The sequence below is a fragment of the Leptodactylus fuscus genome, chromosome 2 (genome assembly GCF_031893055.1).
Source record: "Leptodactylus fuscus isolate aLepFus1 chromosome 2, aLepFus1.hap2, whole genome shotgun sequence".
NCBI classification, from domain to species: Eukaryota; Metazoa; Chordata; class Amphibia; order Anura; family Leptodactylidae; genus Leptodactylus; species Leptodactylus fuscus.
Genome location: NC_134266.1, coordinates 46,928,951 through 46,945,231, shown reverse-complemented (window position 1 = coordinate 46,945,231; position 16,281 = coordinate 46,928,951). Strand labels below are relative to the sequence as shown.

The window sequence follows — 16,281 nt, the reverse complement described above, 5'->3', positions numbered from 1 at the left end:
CAGAAAGCATGTCTGGTTACAATTCCTGAATGTCATCCATGTGGACCACATGGCTCTCAGATATTTAGTACATATAAATAACAAGATTTGTGCACCATGATTTAAAGGGGTTGTCCACAACTTTAACAGAAACATCAGATCAGACTCAAGTAAATGGGACTGAGATTGCTGTACTTTTCCAGCCACTACACAATGTTCAGAGCTGTATAGTTCTGATACACTGCAGCTCTGAGTAAAAAGGTGATCGTTGAGAGTGGCAGAAATTTAACCCCTGCTGATCTGATTAAAAAAAAAAAGATCAATGCTGCCACACAATATTAACAAGAAGAACACAGGTGCACGGTGCTGTGGCTACAATACAAAAACAAACACAAAAAGTTGCTACAGCACTCTGCGAATACCAGGAGCGTTTCTGCAAATACCTACTGTCTATGGAAATACATGAAAATAAGATTATTGGTTTTTACACTTTGATCAAACTGTCAATGACAAGACAACCTCTATTAAATGGGTCCCTACACCTTGACCAAAGCGTATAACCCAATAATCTCATTTTCATGTATTCTTATTTACAGTAGGTATTTGCAGTAATGCTCTTGGTACTCACAGATTGCTGTAGCAACTTTTTGTGTTTGTCTTTGTATTGCAGCAGAGTGCAAGGCTATTGAATGGGGAGTGGGGATTCCTCACAGTCCTGTGATGACAATAAGCTGTAAGGCTCACCCTTCTGACAGTGGAAGGGTATCGGTGCCAAAACTAATGGCACTGATATCTCCAGCATCAGGACACATACTGGTTGAATTCAGCTCACTGTCAGCTTTCTAGCAGTATATAATACCGCTGGTGTTATGGTCTGGGGATCTCTGACCACGGACTGGCCCCTGACTGATAACTTCTCAGTACAGTACAGAAAAAACACACCAAAAGAAAACAAAATCGGAAGTATGAGCAGTTTGGACTTCTAGTGTGGATCCTCCTACACCCTGCCTCGCACAACTAGAAGTAGCCGTGGGCCCGACTAACTTGCCTGAATGGGCACGAGCACAGCCGGAGAAGTAGCTAACCTACCAAGGGAAATAGAGCCCCTGTTTAGCTTCACGTTTATGAAGGAGAGGCAGATACAGAACAAGCCCCCGACGGATGTCCAGACTTGGACTAACGGTGAACATGAGAACACAAAAGCATAGGGAGAAAATAAACGTGAAACACAGAATAACTGAACTAAGCAAGGGATAGGGAAAAACAGAACTTAGGATCACACACAAAAAACCCCTACCAAAATTCCAAACAGAAAAATACCTAGGGCTCGCTGCGCCCGGAACACTATGTCTGGATACAAGCTCAATACTTAGCTAACAGTCCTGTGTGAACAGGAGCAAGAAACTGGATGCGCCAGGATGCAGATGGTAGCAGCTTCAGACAACAGACATTCACTGAGGACAGGAACAGATGTTTAAGACCGGCATCAGATAGCATGTGCAACAACCTTATATAGTAAGGAGAAGGCCTCGCCCATGGCCTGTAAAGTATTCAGAACTGCAGAGAACTTAACCCCTTCAGAGGCGAAGACACACCAGGCACTGATCCATCAGGCCACTCACCACGTGATCCACGCCCGAGTGCCAGAGCAGAAACTGCATGTCTGGTGTGAACATTCCCCTGCCGTGCATCAGGTGGTTCACGCGCTGAATGCCATCCGGACACTCTGCGCCTGAACCTAACAGGCTGAGACTGCTGAGACCGGGTCATAACAGCTGGTGTCAGAGGACATGAAAGATCCTCTATAAATATTATTTTATGAAAGTGTAAAAACCAAGAACCTCATTTTTATGTATTTTTATATACAGTAGGTATTTACTTGGTGCTAGCAAATTTGGTACTATTAAACTTGTGGACAAAACCTTTAAGACAAAGAAGAATGTTCGCACAATTCTATGAGAGGTCAAAGATCACATATTCAAATATTATAATATCAAGACCTGTAATGTATAAATACACATATATGTATGCAAATATTTATTTTCCAGCTATCAATAACATACAGTCCTTTCCTATGTCTAACAATTGTATAAAGTGCTGCATGAAGCAGAGGTCACGGGGGTATAGAAGACCTCCTCCCATTCTGGAACATGCCCTCACTCCATCCATATAGAAGAGGAATGGGATGCTTACAATACATTACCACAGGGATGGCGTGCTATTCTGACAGCTCGCCCAGGAAGACAATGCTTGTATATAAAGCTGGCAGGTCCCAGTGTTCTGCGCGCTCGGTGATGTCATGGCCCCGTGCACTGACTCACTAATGATTCTCCTGTTTTCAAACAACTTATCAGCATCACAAAAGGTGCACTGGCCCATCCTTCTGTGCAATAGAAAAACCTTTACATTTGGCCACAATTCACACACAACTGGACCATCAAATACAAAAGGAAAGAATCACATTTTCCCACAACCAGACTCTTTCTGTCCTTTCTGTGTAGGCTTGAAATTAGTTGTGCCAATCACCTGCTCACCCTGCCGCTGTAACAGCATGACGGGACGTGGACCATTCAGGAATTTAGGATATATATGCAGATGTAGCAAAGCTGAGCTTGTCATTTGGCACAACTCATTGTGATACTGCTGCAGGCAAACCTATGCATAGCTCAATCCAAAAGATGGAGCTCCAAAAACTAAATGAAAAACTCAGCTCTGCTCCAACTTTACAAAGTCATATGAGATCCGTGAAATACAGACCATGTCAGTAATTTCCAGACCAAACACTGAGCAAGGACCTGGACTCCAGGCAACACTGTCATCTATGATGCTAGGCGTCGTCCCTGTAGCTCCAGCGCCACGTACTGTCATAGTGTTTTCAATACGGGACAATAGTCCAAGCGGGGAGTCAGGGACTCCTAGTATAATAGATGACTATGGTGTTTGGAGTCCAGGTCCCTTCCCAGTGTTCGGTCCAGGAAATATGGCCACCATACCGTCTATATTTTATACACTAAACATACTTGTGTAAGGTTACCTTAGAGAAGGAAAATGAGTGACAAAAAGGGATTGTTCGGATAATCCCTTTAACCCTGGCTCAGAAAGTTATGGTGAAACAGTAGATTATTGTTCTTGTATAAGGAAACAATACTATGTGATAAAAATAAAGCAGATGCAATTTGTTTCCATTGTTATTACCTAAGGTAGATCCATAGAAATCTCTTAAAGGTTACAACCCTGAGGAGTGTAGCGTGATGTCATCATACTGTGATTCAGAAGTAAAGCACGGGGGAGAAGCTATATTTACTCACCAGTACAGATACACATTCACAGTGCTGGAAGCAGTATTAGGGTGTATACACAACAGCTGGTACCATTATGGGTGCACTATCTTCTCACTTTACCAGAACTTCAACAAGAAAGGAGTATTCACACACAGGAGATTTCTGTTTGTCTGAATGGGGTTGTTTTGATAGCATGCATGAATTTCTGCAAGTCTCATACATAGAAATTTCTGCAACAGCCCTGCGGATAGATAGGTTAGGGTCGCCTGAACCTAAGGGTAAGGGATTTACTGCGGATTCCCCCAGATTCTGCCTCCCGTTGTTTTCACCCAGGTGCTTTACTAATACAGAGCTCATTCTGAATACCATGGGGCTGATTTACTAAGACTGGTGTATAGTATGCCAGTCCTAATGAACAGCCATGTCAGAGTGAAATAGTCTACTGTACTTCGTAATGGCGTAAGTTCAGGTGACCATGCAAAGAAAGTGAAATCCATCCAGGTTAGGGGCTGATCCATTAAGCCATTATTTGCAAAAATACATTTATTGGCGTGCGAAGCCGCACCTGTTGCTGTCAACTTTTAAGAAAACTGTCAAATGTTCCACAAACGGGGAAAAAGTTGTGACTGTTGCTACTTTTAACATGCTTCATATGAATTAGCCCCATATTTTTCAGTGTATTAGACCAGACAGCTGGTGGCAATATATGGATACAATTCACTCAGGTTCAGTGTGAAAAACCCTGCTGCCAGCAGTCACCACTAGGGGGAGCACAATACATAGGAATTAATACAGATATATTTGAATTCAAAGGAATCTGTAAAAATTCTTACACTGTGCTCCCCCTAGTGGTGACTGTGGAAAATGCAGTAGAGGATGGGATACATACAGTACATAGAAATGTGTATCCATGAGGGTGGCTGGAACATAGTAAATTCTAATGCCCTGCAACCTACAGTACGTGGACATAACTGTAAGATATGGCAGCTGCAATGGTGTCGACATGTAAGAAACTATTTCCATTCAGACATAAGGAACAGTTAATGATGACTATGGATGGTGGCGTCCATAACTGAACACAGCGCCATACAGGGCTTTACTATAGAGCCGCATGGTGAGCCCTGCTTATTGACTATCACATTTCTGCAGCATTAGATTATTTTATACAGTATTCCTGTACTGTGACATCATGTGTTGTTTCCTTAACTGTGATATGACAGTGTGCACGGTGACCCTTCTTGCTATATCATGGTGTGTATTACCCTTAAACTGCATGCATATGCTGTAACTACAGTGTGTACATTGTTTGACTATTGTGACATACTTTGTGCACCCTCCCTGTACTATGACATCACAATACTTGTTATATGACTAGGTGACATCACTGTGTATATTATTGCTGTACTTTGACATCACATTGTGCATTATCCCTGTACTATGATTCTTTTTATACCAGTTTGTGACATCACTGTGTACATTATTGCTGTGCTGTGACATCACTTTGTGCATTACCTCTGTACTGTGACATCACTATGCTTTTTATACCACTTTGTAGCATTCCTTTGTACATTATTATTGTACTTTGATAAAACTTTCTATATTATCCCTTTTTATACTACTGTGTGCATTATGCTTGAGCATTAGGAAGGCCAAAGTCGATGCCCCATTGCAAGAATTTTTGGCGCCCCATGTTTACTTGTCACTCCCCTTTCTTTATGGAAGAAAAACTTCCCTTATACAGACCATGGATGTTTAGTACAGGAGCATTCTCTGTGCACCAGTCTCTACAGAAGTCAATAACCTTCTCAACAGCAGTTCCACCCTGGCCAGAAAAAAAAGCTGCATCCTAAACACAAGTGTGTACGGTCTCTTATCATGAGGACGATGACACTGACTATTATCTTAATATGATATAAGTAAAGACTCAGAGCGTACAATTTGATTCCTTCTCTGTATCTTGGGTTTGTGAAAAGGTTTTAAGACTGAGCAATGCTCCAGAAGAGATAGATATCTGAGCAGAGCTATAGTACGAAGAAATATACCCACATCGCATTGTGCACAGTGACATATTAAAGCCCCATCTGCAGACATAGCACGGTGACAAGTGTCTCTTAATCTACTCCTACATAATGCCTATCCTCCTACAGAAGACTAATTGGCGACACATTATCACTCCGCTACGAGACATGTAGGCACACAAGTGTAATATTAATGAGCGAGATGCCAGCTTTCCTGCCTGTAGCTTGTTTGTTGTTTACCCACTTCACAGCAATGAGCTAATAGCCCGAGCCCTGAGTGCGGTCGCCTCACCGTGCGGTCACTACTTGTGGACACATCACTAGCATTGAGCGGCATTCCCACACACCCATGTACTAATGGAGATGACATGATTAAAAGTAGGAGCTGCAGCGGTAAAGCCCCCCCGCGAGGGGGTATACGGTATACACGTATAGCAGGTCACAGAGGTGACAATTTGTCAGACTATTATAATAATGAGTCACTGCGCTATACTGCAGCTCTGACACCACAATGATCAAATACAAACTATTTTATTAATGGATGTAGCAACAACATATTCTGCAGCGTTGTACAGAGATTGTCTTCACGCGCACCAATCCCTGTCCCCATTTGCTCTACATTCGAACCTATAAGAATTTATATTTGGAGTGTGAGTACCTTTGCACAAACATGGGAAGAACATACAAAGTCCATGCAGATGTCACCCTTGTGGGATACAGGATCCCGGAACTACCAGGCCACAGTGATACCCACCGTGCTGGCACTAAACATACTTAAATGGGTAAAGGAGTACTTTTAGAAAGAAATGAGTTCATTGGGGTGGTGGGTCCTCAGTGCTGTAAACTCTCACTATCATGTGTTGTCTACAGGGGAATGGCTGCAGGAATATGACGGGGCACCCACTGATGGCATTTAATGGCAGTGATCCCCTGGACTTGGCTTACATTTAGCTGTCCGAAGCATAGCGCATCCTTCTATTAAGACGTTTCTGTGTATGTGCCAGGTTCATTGTTGAAAGGCACAGACGGCACATGGATGAAGTCCATGGTGCCAACTGTGCCTCCATGGACCCATTCATCCCTTTCTGTGAAAACCAAAGTGGGTTGTAACACAAGACAGGTATAGGATCTGTCCTGAGTTTTGCCCTGGGCTCATGGATCACGATAATTCAGGGCTGTGTGTATGGGGCCATTATGGCTAGCACACTGACAATGTATATGGAGACAAATGGGTTATCCAGGGACCGGTTGCATTTGGACCGAACCTCAGGTTTCTGGGCTGGTTCTGACCCTCGGTCACATTATCAAACCAGAATCCAGCTCTGATCCAACGCCTCCCTCCTTTCCTGTGCTTACAATTCTTTTCCTAAACTTCAGCCCCTATAATAATGGTAAATACCTGTGAACACCTGAGAAGAAGGGGAAGTGAATTGACTCAGGTACAAATTCTGGCCACATTACCGAGAGGCAGATCCATCTAGGAAACCTCATGTTCATCCCATATATAACCCAGGGATAGTAAGACGTTGTAATATTACCATTATGTAATAGTCTAAAGATCTGCCATAAAATTCTGCTTTCTGGGGGTCCAACACATGAGACCAAAATGACCAAGATCCATTGAGATGTCCACTTATAGCGCTCCGCTGTATCAGTAGGGGACTGGGGCAGAGCCACACTGATATTAAATGGATCCATAATATTATGTCCAAAATATATAGTGATCCACGTAGTTTCATCTGAACTATCCAAGCGTACCTCTGTTGGTGGTCACACTACCAATACTGGAGTATGACTGACATATTTTGCTAATTTTTTGATACTTTTATATCTTGAGCTTCTGAGACTGTTCAGACTGTGTGCCGCGGATTCTCCTTACGTCTCGTCTATAATGATGTCACATTCCTATAGATAACATGTAATAGTGATACTCTGATCAGCGGTGCCTGCCCGCCACACCGACTGACATGAGGTTGTATGGATGATATATCCTCCCATCTAAGATCATAAAATGTTAGTAGCAGCGGCTCACAGAGGCGGCTGGCCGGGACGCAGAGGATTTTATGGGTAAGTTTATCTCACAGTTTATTATTTGGGTATTTGAAGGAGCTGCACGGAGTGTCCTGACTTTAGGAAAACCTCTGCAAAATAAAGTGTACACCCACTACACCCAGCCACTGGCAGGTGAATGTATCTCTATGGATGTTTATACCTTATATACCGTCTTATATATCAGACGTCAGCTCAGCGCATCATGTGAACCGAGCCTTAGATAATGGGTCATTGGTTCTGGAATTACAATATACAAGTATTAGAAAATATTTTTAAAAAACTACTTAAAGTTACCAAATGAATATCGGTTTGGTCATTATAGTATATTTATGACATCTATGCCCAGTTAATAGTCGTGTTCAGTCAAGCAGGTTTTTTTGGCACTCGGTAATGATATCAATGAGTGGTGATAATGATTTCTAATGATAACTGCACAGTGTGAACAGGCATAAAATAATTAGTTACGACCCATAGAGGTCAGAAATTGTACAGTAAAGATCGTACATGAACATTAGGCTTATTACTGCATGATCATAGGATGTAATAGGAAGTCTATTGGGTGATAGGATGGATACATGTATGTTCAGAAGGCACAACTATGATATATAATGTGATTATTGGAAAGTATCTGAAGCTGCAACTTACTGATCCCTCTGTATTATTAAATAAATAATACAAAATTAATAATATATATAAATTAAATAAATAATGCTAAATTAACAATAAATAAATAACAATAAATTAGCAATACATAAATAATGCAAACTTAATAATATAAAATAATAATATATAAATAAATAATTCAAAAATGAATAATAATTAATGCAAAATTACTAATAGAAAAATGAATAATGTACATAAATAATACAAGATTACTAATAAATAATATTAGATGTAGACTGTCAGTGCTGATCATGCTAGCTGTACATTAGTATACAGGGCAGTGCTGCTGATCAGTGCCTGTGGAAATCGTACCAATCACATCGCCCGATAATAATTGCAGTGCCACTCACCTGCCAGGAGCTGGAAGGGATGTCATTGAATTTTCCCAATCCCTCGAAGGTGTAGCAGCCGGACATGTGCTCCAGGCTGTCAGAGCAGTGCCACAAAAGCCCAAAGCTGACGGACTCCTGCTCCTCCTGCTCTCCAGATTTGACTATCCAAGACGGGGAGAGGAAGCTGAAGCTGCAGACAGCCACCAGGCAGGCAGAGAGCAGCACCCAGAAGCAGGACACACAGCTGAACATCCTGGGCTGATGCTGCCGCTGCTGCCGCTGCTGGGGAACCAGCCCCAAAGCAACATCCAGCCCCGCGCCGCTCTTCTTCTTACTGTCCAGCAACGAACGCATCTGGGAGGTAAGAAATAATCCCAAATCCTCCCACCGCCTGCCCCCCCTCTAAAATGCAATGGGGTCCTCCTATCTTCACATCAGGATGCACCCGGGGCACTACTATTACCCCAAAATGGGGGTGTGAGGTGAGGGAGTTACTCCAGTGCACTAATGACTGCACACACTGTAACTTCCCCAGGCAGTGAGTGAGAAGTCACGGGCAGGATGCAGGATGCCGGCTGTACATGACAGCGGGGGAAGAAGGGCTGGTCCTGTGTCCCGGCCCTCCGCCTCCTCCTCCTCCTGTGTATACATGTACAGGATGAAGGAATGGGGAGGGGGCTGCAGCACAACCTGCTGTGTATACAGGTGTCCCCGGGGCCTGGCACTGGCTCATGTGACCTGCTGCCTGTCACTGCCAGCCAGGGAGTGCTGTCACTTCTTACACTGCTATTATTACATAGTATTATATATTAGTATACATTTATTACACTACATGGCATCAGCGCTATTATATATGGTATTAGATAGTATTCATCTTCTATTACACTACATGGCATCAGCGCTATTATACAGTGTTGGCCAAAAGTATTGGCACCCCTGCAATTCTGTCAGATAATACTCAGTTTCTTCCAGAAAATTATTGCAAGCACAAACTCTTTGGTATTAATATCTTCATTTATTTTGCTTGCAATGAAAAACCACAAAAGAGAATGAAAAAAAGTCAAATCATTGATCATTTTACACAAAACTCCAAAAATGGGCCGGACAAAAGTATTGGCCCCCCTCAGGGGTGAACCATGGCTTTCTGTCGCCTGAAGCGGATGTCAGAAAGCCGCCCCCCCCCCCCCCACGGAGAAGGGGGCGGAGCGGGGGGGGGCGGATCGGAAGGGAGCGGGGCCGAGCGGAGCAAGAGTCTTTAGCAGGCAGAGAGCAGACAGGGAGAGGACCTGCTCTCTGCCTGAGCGTGAGGGGCGGCTGCTGGAGCAGCGCTGCTCCAGCGGCCTCCCCAATCCACCGCTCAGTGACGGTGACCCTAAGCCAGTCCAGGACAGCTTGTCCTGGACTGGCATAGGTCAGCAAAGATGCCGCCCTCCCTGGGGCCCTGGCATAGCGCCGCCTGAAGCAGTCGCTTCAGGTCGCCTCATGGGAGGTGCGGCACCCCCTCAGCCTAATACTTGGTAGCACAACTTTTAGACAAAATAACTGGGAACAACCGCTTCCGGTAACCATCAATGAGTTTCTTACAATGTTCTGCTGGAATTTTAGACCATTCTTCTTTGGCAAACTGCTCCAGGTCCCTGAGATGTGAAGGGGGCCTTCTCCAAACTGCCATCAGGAGATCTCTCCCCCACAGGTGTTCTATGGGATTCAGGGCTGGACTCATTGCTGCCACTTTACAAGTCTCCAGGGCTTTCTCTCAAACCATTTTCTAGTGCTTTTTGAAGTGTGTTTTGGGTCATTGTCCTGCTGGAAGACCCAACACCTCTGAGGGAGACCCAGCTTTCTCACACTGGGCCCTACATTATGTTGCAAAATTTGTTAGTAGTCTTCAGACTTCATAATGCCATGCACATGGTCAAGCAGTCCAGTGCCAGAGGCAGCAAAGCAACCCCAAAACATCAGGGAACCTCCGCCATGTTTGACTGTAGGGACCGTGTTCTTTTCTTTGAAGGCCTCTTTTTTTTCCTGTAAACTCTATGTTGATGCCTTTTCCCAAAAAGCTCTACTTTTGTCTCTTCTGACCAGAGAACAGTCTTCCAAAACGTTTTTGGCTTTCTCAGGTAAGTTTTGGCAAACTCCAGCCTGGCTTTTTTATGTCTCTGGGTAAGAAGTGGGGTCTTCCTGGGTATCCTACCATACAGTCCCTTTTCATTCAGACGCCGACAGATAGTACGGGGTGACACTGTTGTACCCTCGGACTGCAGGGCAGCTTGAACTTGTTTGGATGTTAGTCGAGGTTCTTTATCCACCATCTGCACAATCTTGCGTTGAAATCTCTTGTCAATTTTTCTTTTCCGTCCACATCTAGGGAGGTTAGCCACAGTGCCATGGGATTTAAACTTCTTGATGACACTGCGCACGGTAGACACAGGAACATTCAGGTCTTTGGTGATGGACTTGTAGCCTTGAGATTGCTCATGCTTCCTCACAATTTTGCTTCTCAAGTCCTCAGACAGTTCTTTGGTCTTCTTTCTTTTCTCCATGCTCAATGTGGTACACACAAGGACACAGGACAGAGGTTGAGTCAACTTTAATCCATTTCAACTGGCTACAAGTGTGATTTAGTTATTGCCACCACCTGTTAGGTGCCTCAGGTAAGTAACAGGTGCTGTTAATTACACAAATTAGAGAAGCATCACATGATTTTTCAAACAGTGCCAATACTTTTGTCCACCCCCTTTTTTATGTTTGCTGTGGAATTATATCCAATTTGGCTTTTTGACAATTCTTTTTGTGGTTTTCCATTGAAGACAAAGTGAATGAAGATAATAATACCAAAGAATTTGTGATTGCAATCATTTTCTGGAAGAAAATGAGTATTATCTGACAGAATTGCAGGGGTGCCAATACTTTCGGCCAACACTGTATATTTGATCTATACCCTATCTGTAACTATCACAGCTATGTACTGTGAGAGCACACACGTGACTGTATCAGGGTTTCTTGCTGTACATAACAGGATTTCCTTGCCATTGGGTCACAAAGCTTTTCCTGAATACATAAAATAGGTTCCACAGGCCGATGCAACTACACATCACGTATCCACAGCAGCAATCCTGAAGTAGCATGATTTCCCCTGCCATGCTTCATGCTGCTTCACAAAGGCCAAGGTAAGGGTGTCCAGGCATTATTTTAATATAGGGCTTAGCATGCAACAGAAAATTGGTCAGTTTCACCTGTTCAGGCACCAAATAATAAATGCACTGCAGATTAGGAAATAGGACAAAGAGAGCAGATCTATAAGATAAGATAAGATAATCCTTTAATAGTCCCACAGTGGGGAAATTTCAGTATGTTACAGCTGCATAGTAATACAGATACAGGATAATATATTATTAATATATTACAGAAGTAGTAGACACACATATGCTGAGAAAGATATGCTAGGAGTCCATAGCAGCTTAGGAACAGAGAAGAAAGAAGGAGGACATTCATAATCATTAGTTCTGTGTGCGGAATGATCTTCGCTTGGTCTGATGTAGATTATACAGCCTGGTTGCAGTTGGGAGGAAGGACCTGTGATAGCGCTCCTTCTCACACTTGGGGTGAAGCAGACGGTCACTTACAGTGCTGCCAAGTCCCATCAGGGTCCCATACATGGGGTGGGATTTGTTCTCCTGCATGGAGGTCACCACAGACAGTATCCTTCTGTCACCCACCACCTGTACTGGGTCCAAGGGGCTCCCCAGGACAGAGCTGGCCCTCCTGATCAGCCTGTCAAGTCTATGTATCTATGATGGGATCTATGGTGTTGTTCTTTGGGGTCATTAGACCGGGGGTCAGGATAGGTTATGCGGCTGTTTTAGAAAAAGTACAACAATAAAATGAATTTTACTCGAGACTCTAGACAGAGTAGAAAGTGAATGAAATTTAACAATAAATTCACTGATTGAAATGCAACAGTAACAGTGTACAAAGTGGAGCCCTTATAGACAGCAGAGTTTCAGGACTGAGGGAAGAAGGAAGACATCTTTGGTTGCAAAGATATGGGTGCCATTAGTTTTGGCTATGGAAATGTACCATAAAGGGGCATCCTCATTGTCCAGTGGTTATACTGAGCTGTAAGGCTGAAACCTCTAATAGTGCAGTGATCTTGGTACCGAAACAAAAGCCACTGGTATCTCTGCAATTCAGCGTACTGTCCGCTTTCCAGTATATTACACTGCCAATGTTAGAGGACGTGAAAGAGTTTCTTTAAATGCACAAAAAATAAACCATTTTAGTGTTGGAATTGTCTGGTTGATAGCTTTTCATTACTATGTCTGGGCCTTAGTGTTAGGCAGGTAAAAAGTCAAACACTAATCCCTCTATTACCCCATCATCAGGGGTGTGGGGAACAGTTGTGCACCACCATACCCTGACCATCTAAATTGATGGCCGATAACTAGGGCACAAACAATCTAGTCCTTTTAGTCTGGGAAGGGCCAATAACCATAGACCCACCTTGATAACATTAGCTCACGTCTCTTGGTTTTTACCTTAACTTGTTATGAATAAAGAGGAGTAAGTAAGAGGCCGCCTGGACGATGGAGACCAAGTTACAACTAGGGCTAGTTCACACGGGGGCTATGAGGCAGATTTTGACAGCAGATTTCGCCTCAAAATCTGCTTCCATACAATGGTGGTCTATGGAGACTGCTAGCTTTTTATTTCTTCTAGCAGTTTTTTGCTGTTAGCAGAAAAAAGCAGCAACATGACCTTTCTTCAGGCGGATTCTGCCTGAGGAAAGCAATAGAAGTGAATGGGAGGCGAAAAACGCCTAATTAGGAAGCGTTTTTTTTTTTTCGGGACCAAAATAAGCCAGGCGGTTTTTACGTGTGAACTAGCCCTCATAGTCAATGGTGTAACTAGGAATGGCGAGGCCCTGTGGCAAACTTTTCACATGGCCCCCTCTACCCTGAAGACCCCAACTGACCCCTTCTGCTGCATTCTTGCACACAGTATTATCCCCATAGTGGCCCCTGCCCATAGTATGATGCCCCATACTGGCCCCTGTACACAGTATTATGCCCCATAATGGCCCCTGCACACAGTATTATGCCCCATAGTGGCCCCTGCACACAGTATTATCCCCCATAGTGGCCCCTGCACACAGTATTATTCCCCATAGTGGCCCCTGCACATGGTATTGTGCCCCATTGTGGACAACCCATGAATAATTATTATACTCTGGGGGGTTTTCAGACCCCAGAATAAAATGATCAGAGACTCAGGGGAGGATACAAACATAAAAAACACTGTTACTTATCTCTCCCTGGCTCCGGCGCTCTCCTCAGTGATGGACTCTTCAATGATGGACCAAACGTCAAGTGAGCTGGGCTTGTGTCACGACACATAAGGACGCAGGTCCTGGCCCATGTGTCTGAATAGACCCCCCCGAGTATGATGATAATATTTGTGGTGTTCATGGGCCCGCAGCCGGACTTACCAATCTCGGCTCCTGCTCACAGCCTCCGCAGAAGTAGAGGTGCCGGCGGCTGTGAGCAGGACCCAGGATCGGTAAGTAAATAGGGCCGTTACCTGCTGGAGTTCTCCAGCAGATAACAGACTATTAAAAAAAAATCCACAGCAGTAGTGGCTGCTGCCGGGCCCCCTAATGTCTCGGGTAGAGATGAGCAAGTAGTATTCAATCGAGTAGGTATTTGATCGAATAGTCGAATATTGAGGTCTACTCTAATTGAATATTTCACCACTCGCTCATCTCTACTGTATGTTTTTTTTTTTTTTTGATGCCTACGTTGTCCTAGTTCCTGTCCCACCTCCCCTGCATCGTTATTGGTGTAAAAAAAAGCACTAGGGAATTTTTCTGCGTGGTATTCGACCGAGTTACAAGAATTTTGAATACCGTAGTATTCAATCGAATACCTACTCAATCGAATACTACTCGCTCATCTCTAGTCCCGGGCCTTGTGGCAGCTGCTACCCCCGGTGGTTACTCCTATGCCTATAGTTGTGCCACTTCAGTGATAAGTTGTGTCTTACTATAATTACAATGGATTTTGCTTACAATAGACAATATGAGAAGCAATGAAATCTTTAAACAAATGTAGGGGCACAATAGGGGGCCTCATACCAAAGTTTGGAATGGGGCGCCTAATCCTTCAACCAGACACCCTTTATCAAGTTAGTTCAGAACATGACAATATATTTACAGTATACAAAGGTACTTTCTCCTGTATAGAGACTGAAGTGTAATAACTAACGTTAGAAATCGCAGTCCCAGAACTATTAAGATGAAAAATTTTCCATCCAACACAGTAGAACAAAGTGACGGTTGTAGGAGCTGGCAGCGCATGTATATATACAGTGAGCTGTAGCTTATAAAGGATGGAAACTCTTATACATATATTAACCAACGATGTCCAGTTTAAGCTCTGTCCTCTGTGGAACTTTATGAAGCTTGGCACCGGCCATAAAAACGTTGGACTTATTTAACCTTCTTTATATAATGTAATGAAAAACTACTTTTGACATTTTTTTTTTGTTTCTGCTCAGCTACTATCAACACCTTTTGCGTCGGCACAGTTCTGCAGAGTTGTAAGTCAGGTGGCAGAGCAGCATATATTAAAAAATAGCACTTTGCAGTGAAAAAATGGTGTTAGTTTTCCCTCCGTTCCAAGCCAGTCTAGCGTCTTCTAAATGGAGTTTGCCCTTTTAGTATCTCTTTCATTATTAGTGAAGCTTGATGTACACCATGCAACGGGAAGCCACATTTTACTATTTGACACATGGGAAGCATATTATTTTATTCAATGCAGACGGGTGCCAGTAGCAGAGGGGTGCCATCTACTAATATTCTTGGTTGGCTGCACACGGTCCGCACAGTATTATAATTGAGCTGTCTGGTAGGGTAGCCCAGGCCAAGCACATTCAGGCTCAGGGGGATAATTATGACACTGGTACAAGGAACAGCATTAGCCAGGAACAGGCCAGCATGCAGCAGTTAACAAAACCTTAATAGGGATAAATCAGAATGAAAGTATATAAATAAGGATGAGACTGGATCCTCTTATAGAAGACCTATCAGCTCCCCTGGTCTGTTGTACTCCCCTATCAGGGTACATGGACATAATAAAGGGGGTCCTACGACTGGATCACTCCTCAATGCACCAGAACAAAGATCCACGCTGCAGCACAATACACGTTCTGATGGACTCAAGTCAAAGCATTACATGAACTGCCATTGTCTACTGTGTAATGTTACCTTCCTCTGCAGTGGTCATTCGCTATGGCTTAGTCAATAGATATAATCTAATACCTATAAAGGGGATATCCAGCTTCCAAAAAATTATATGCAAATACATCCACACTAGTGCTATATCCTCACTGATCCCTTGTGCAGCCTTTGCTTGGCTTTATTTTACTTGCTGCTCCATGTAGCACTGTTATTTACGTGCAGTGGACAAACTACATTTCCCATGATTCATCTGCCTGCTCTCACTCTCTGTGTACCCCTCTCATCTCCACTCTCACCTGCAATAAATCACTCCCACATCTGAGCTCACATGATGCTATGATGTTTTTTTTGCAGGTTGTACTGCTAACAGGGAGGAGTAGTGAGTTTGCAAATGAAATGTCACAGCTGAGGTCAATGACCTGAAAGTAAATCAGATAAATGGTGCAGAATTTAAACAGGATGTATAGTAGGAAATGTTTTGTATTGGTGCAGCCTGTTATTTGGCCCATATTTTTTCTAAAACTGAATAACCTGTTATAATTTGGCAGAGTGTATATGATGGAGCAGTATGCAGAACACTAATATTCTAAAATAAAGTAAAAACTAATAAACTTCTGTCCAAAGAGTTTAAAATGTTTTGTATATGAGTAGATACCATATGGATTGTGTACTTTTTTGCATATATAATTTCATAAAGTCACTTGGCTGCCCCCATTCTT

The 16,281-nt window shown here is 43.4% G+C and overlaps 1 protein-coding gene across 1 annotated transcript in view; it reads right to left on the bottom strand.

The window, feature by feature from the left end:
* Positions 1 to 8,907, bottom strand: part of LOC142194524 (LHFPL tetraspan subfamily member 7 protein-like) — a 135,052-nt gene extending 126,145 nt beyond the window's left edge. The window contains exon 1 of the mRNA XM_075263690.1: positions 8,344 to 8,907. Coding sequence (XP_075119791.1) covers positions 8,344 to 8,679 — 336 coding nt within the window. The 5' untranslated portion in view covers positions 8,680 to 8,907. The remainder of the gene's footprint in view (positions 1 to 8,343) is intronic.
* Positions 8,908 to 16,281: the final 7,374 nt, after the last annotated feature.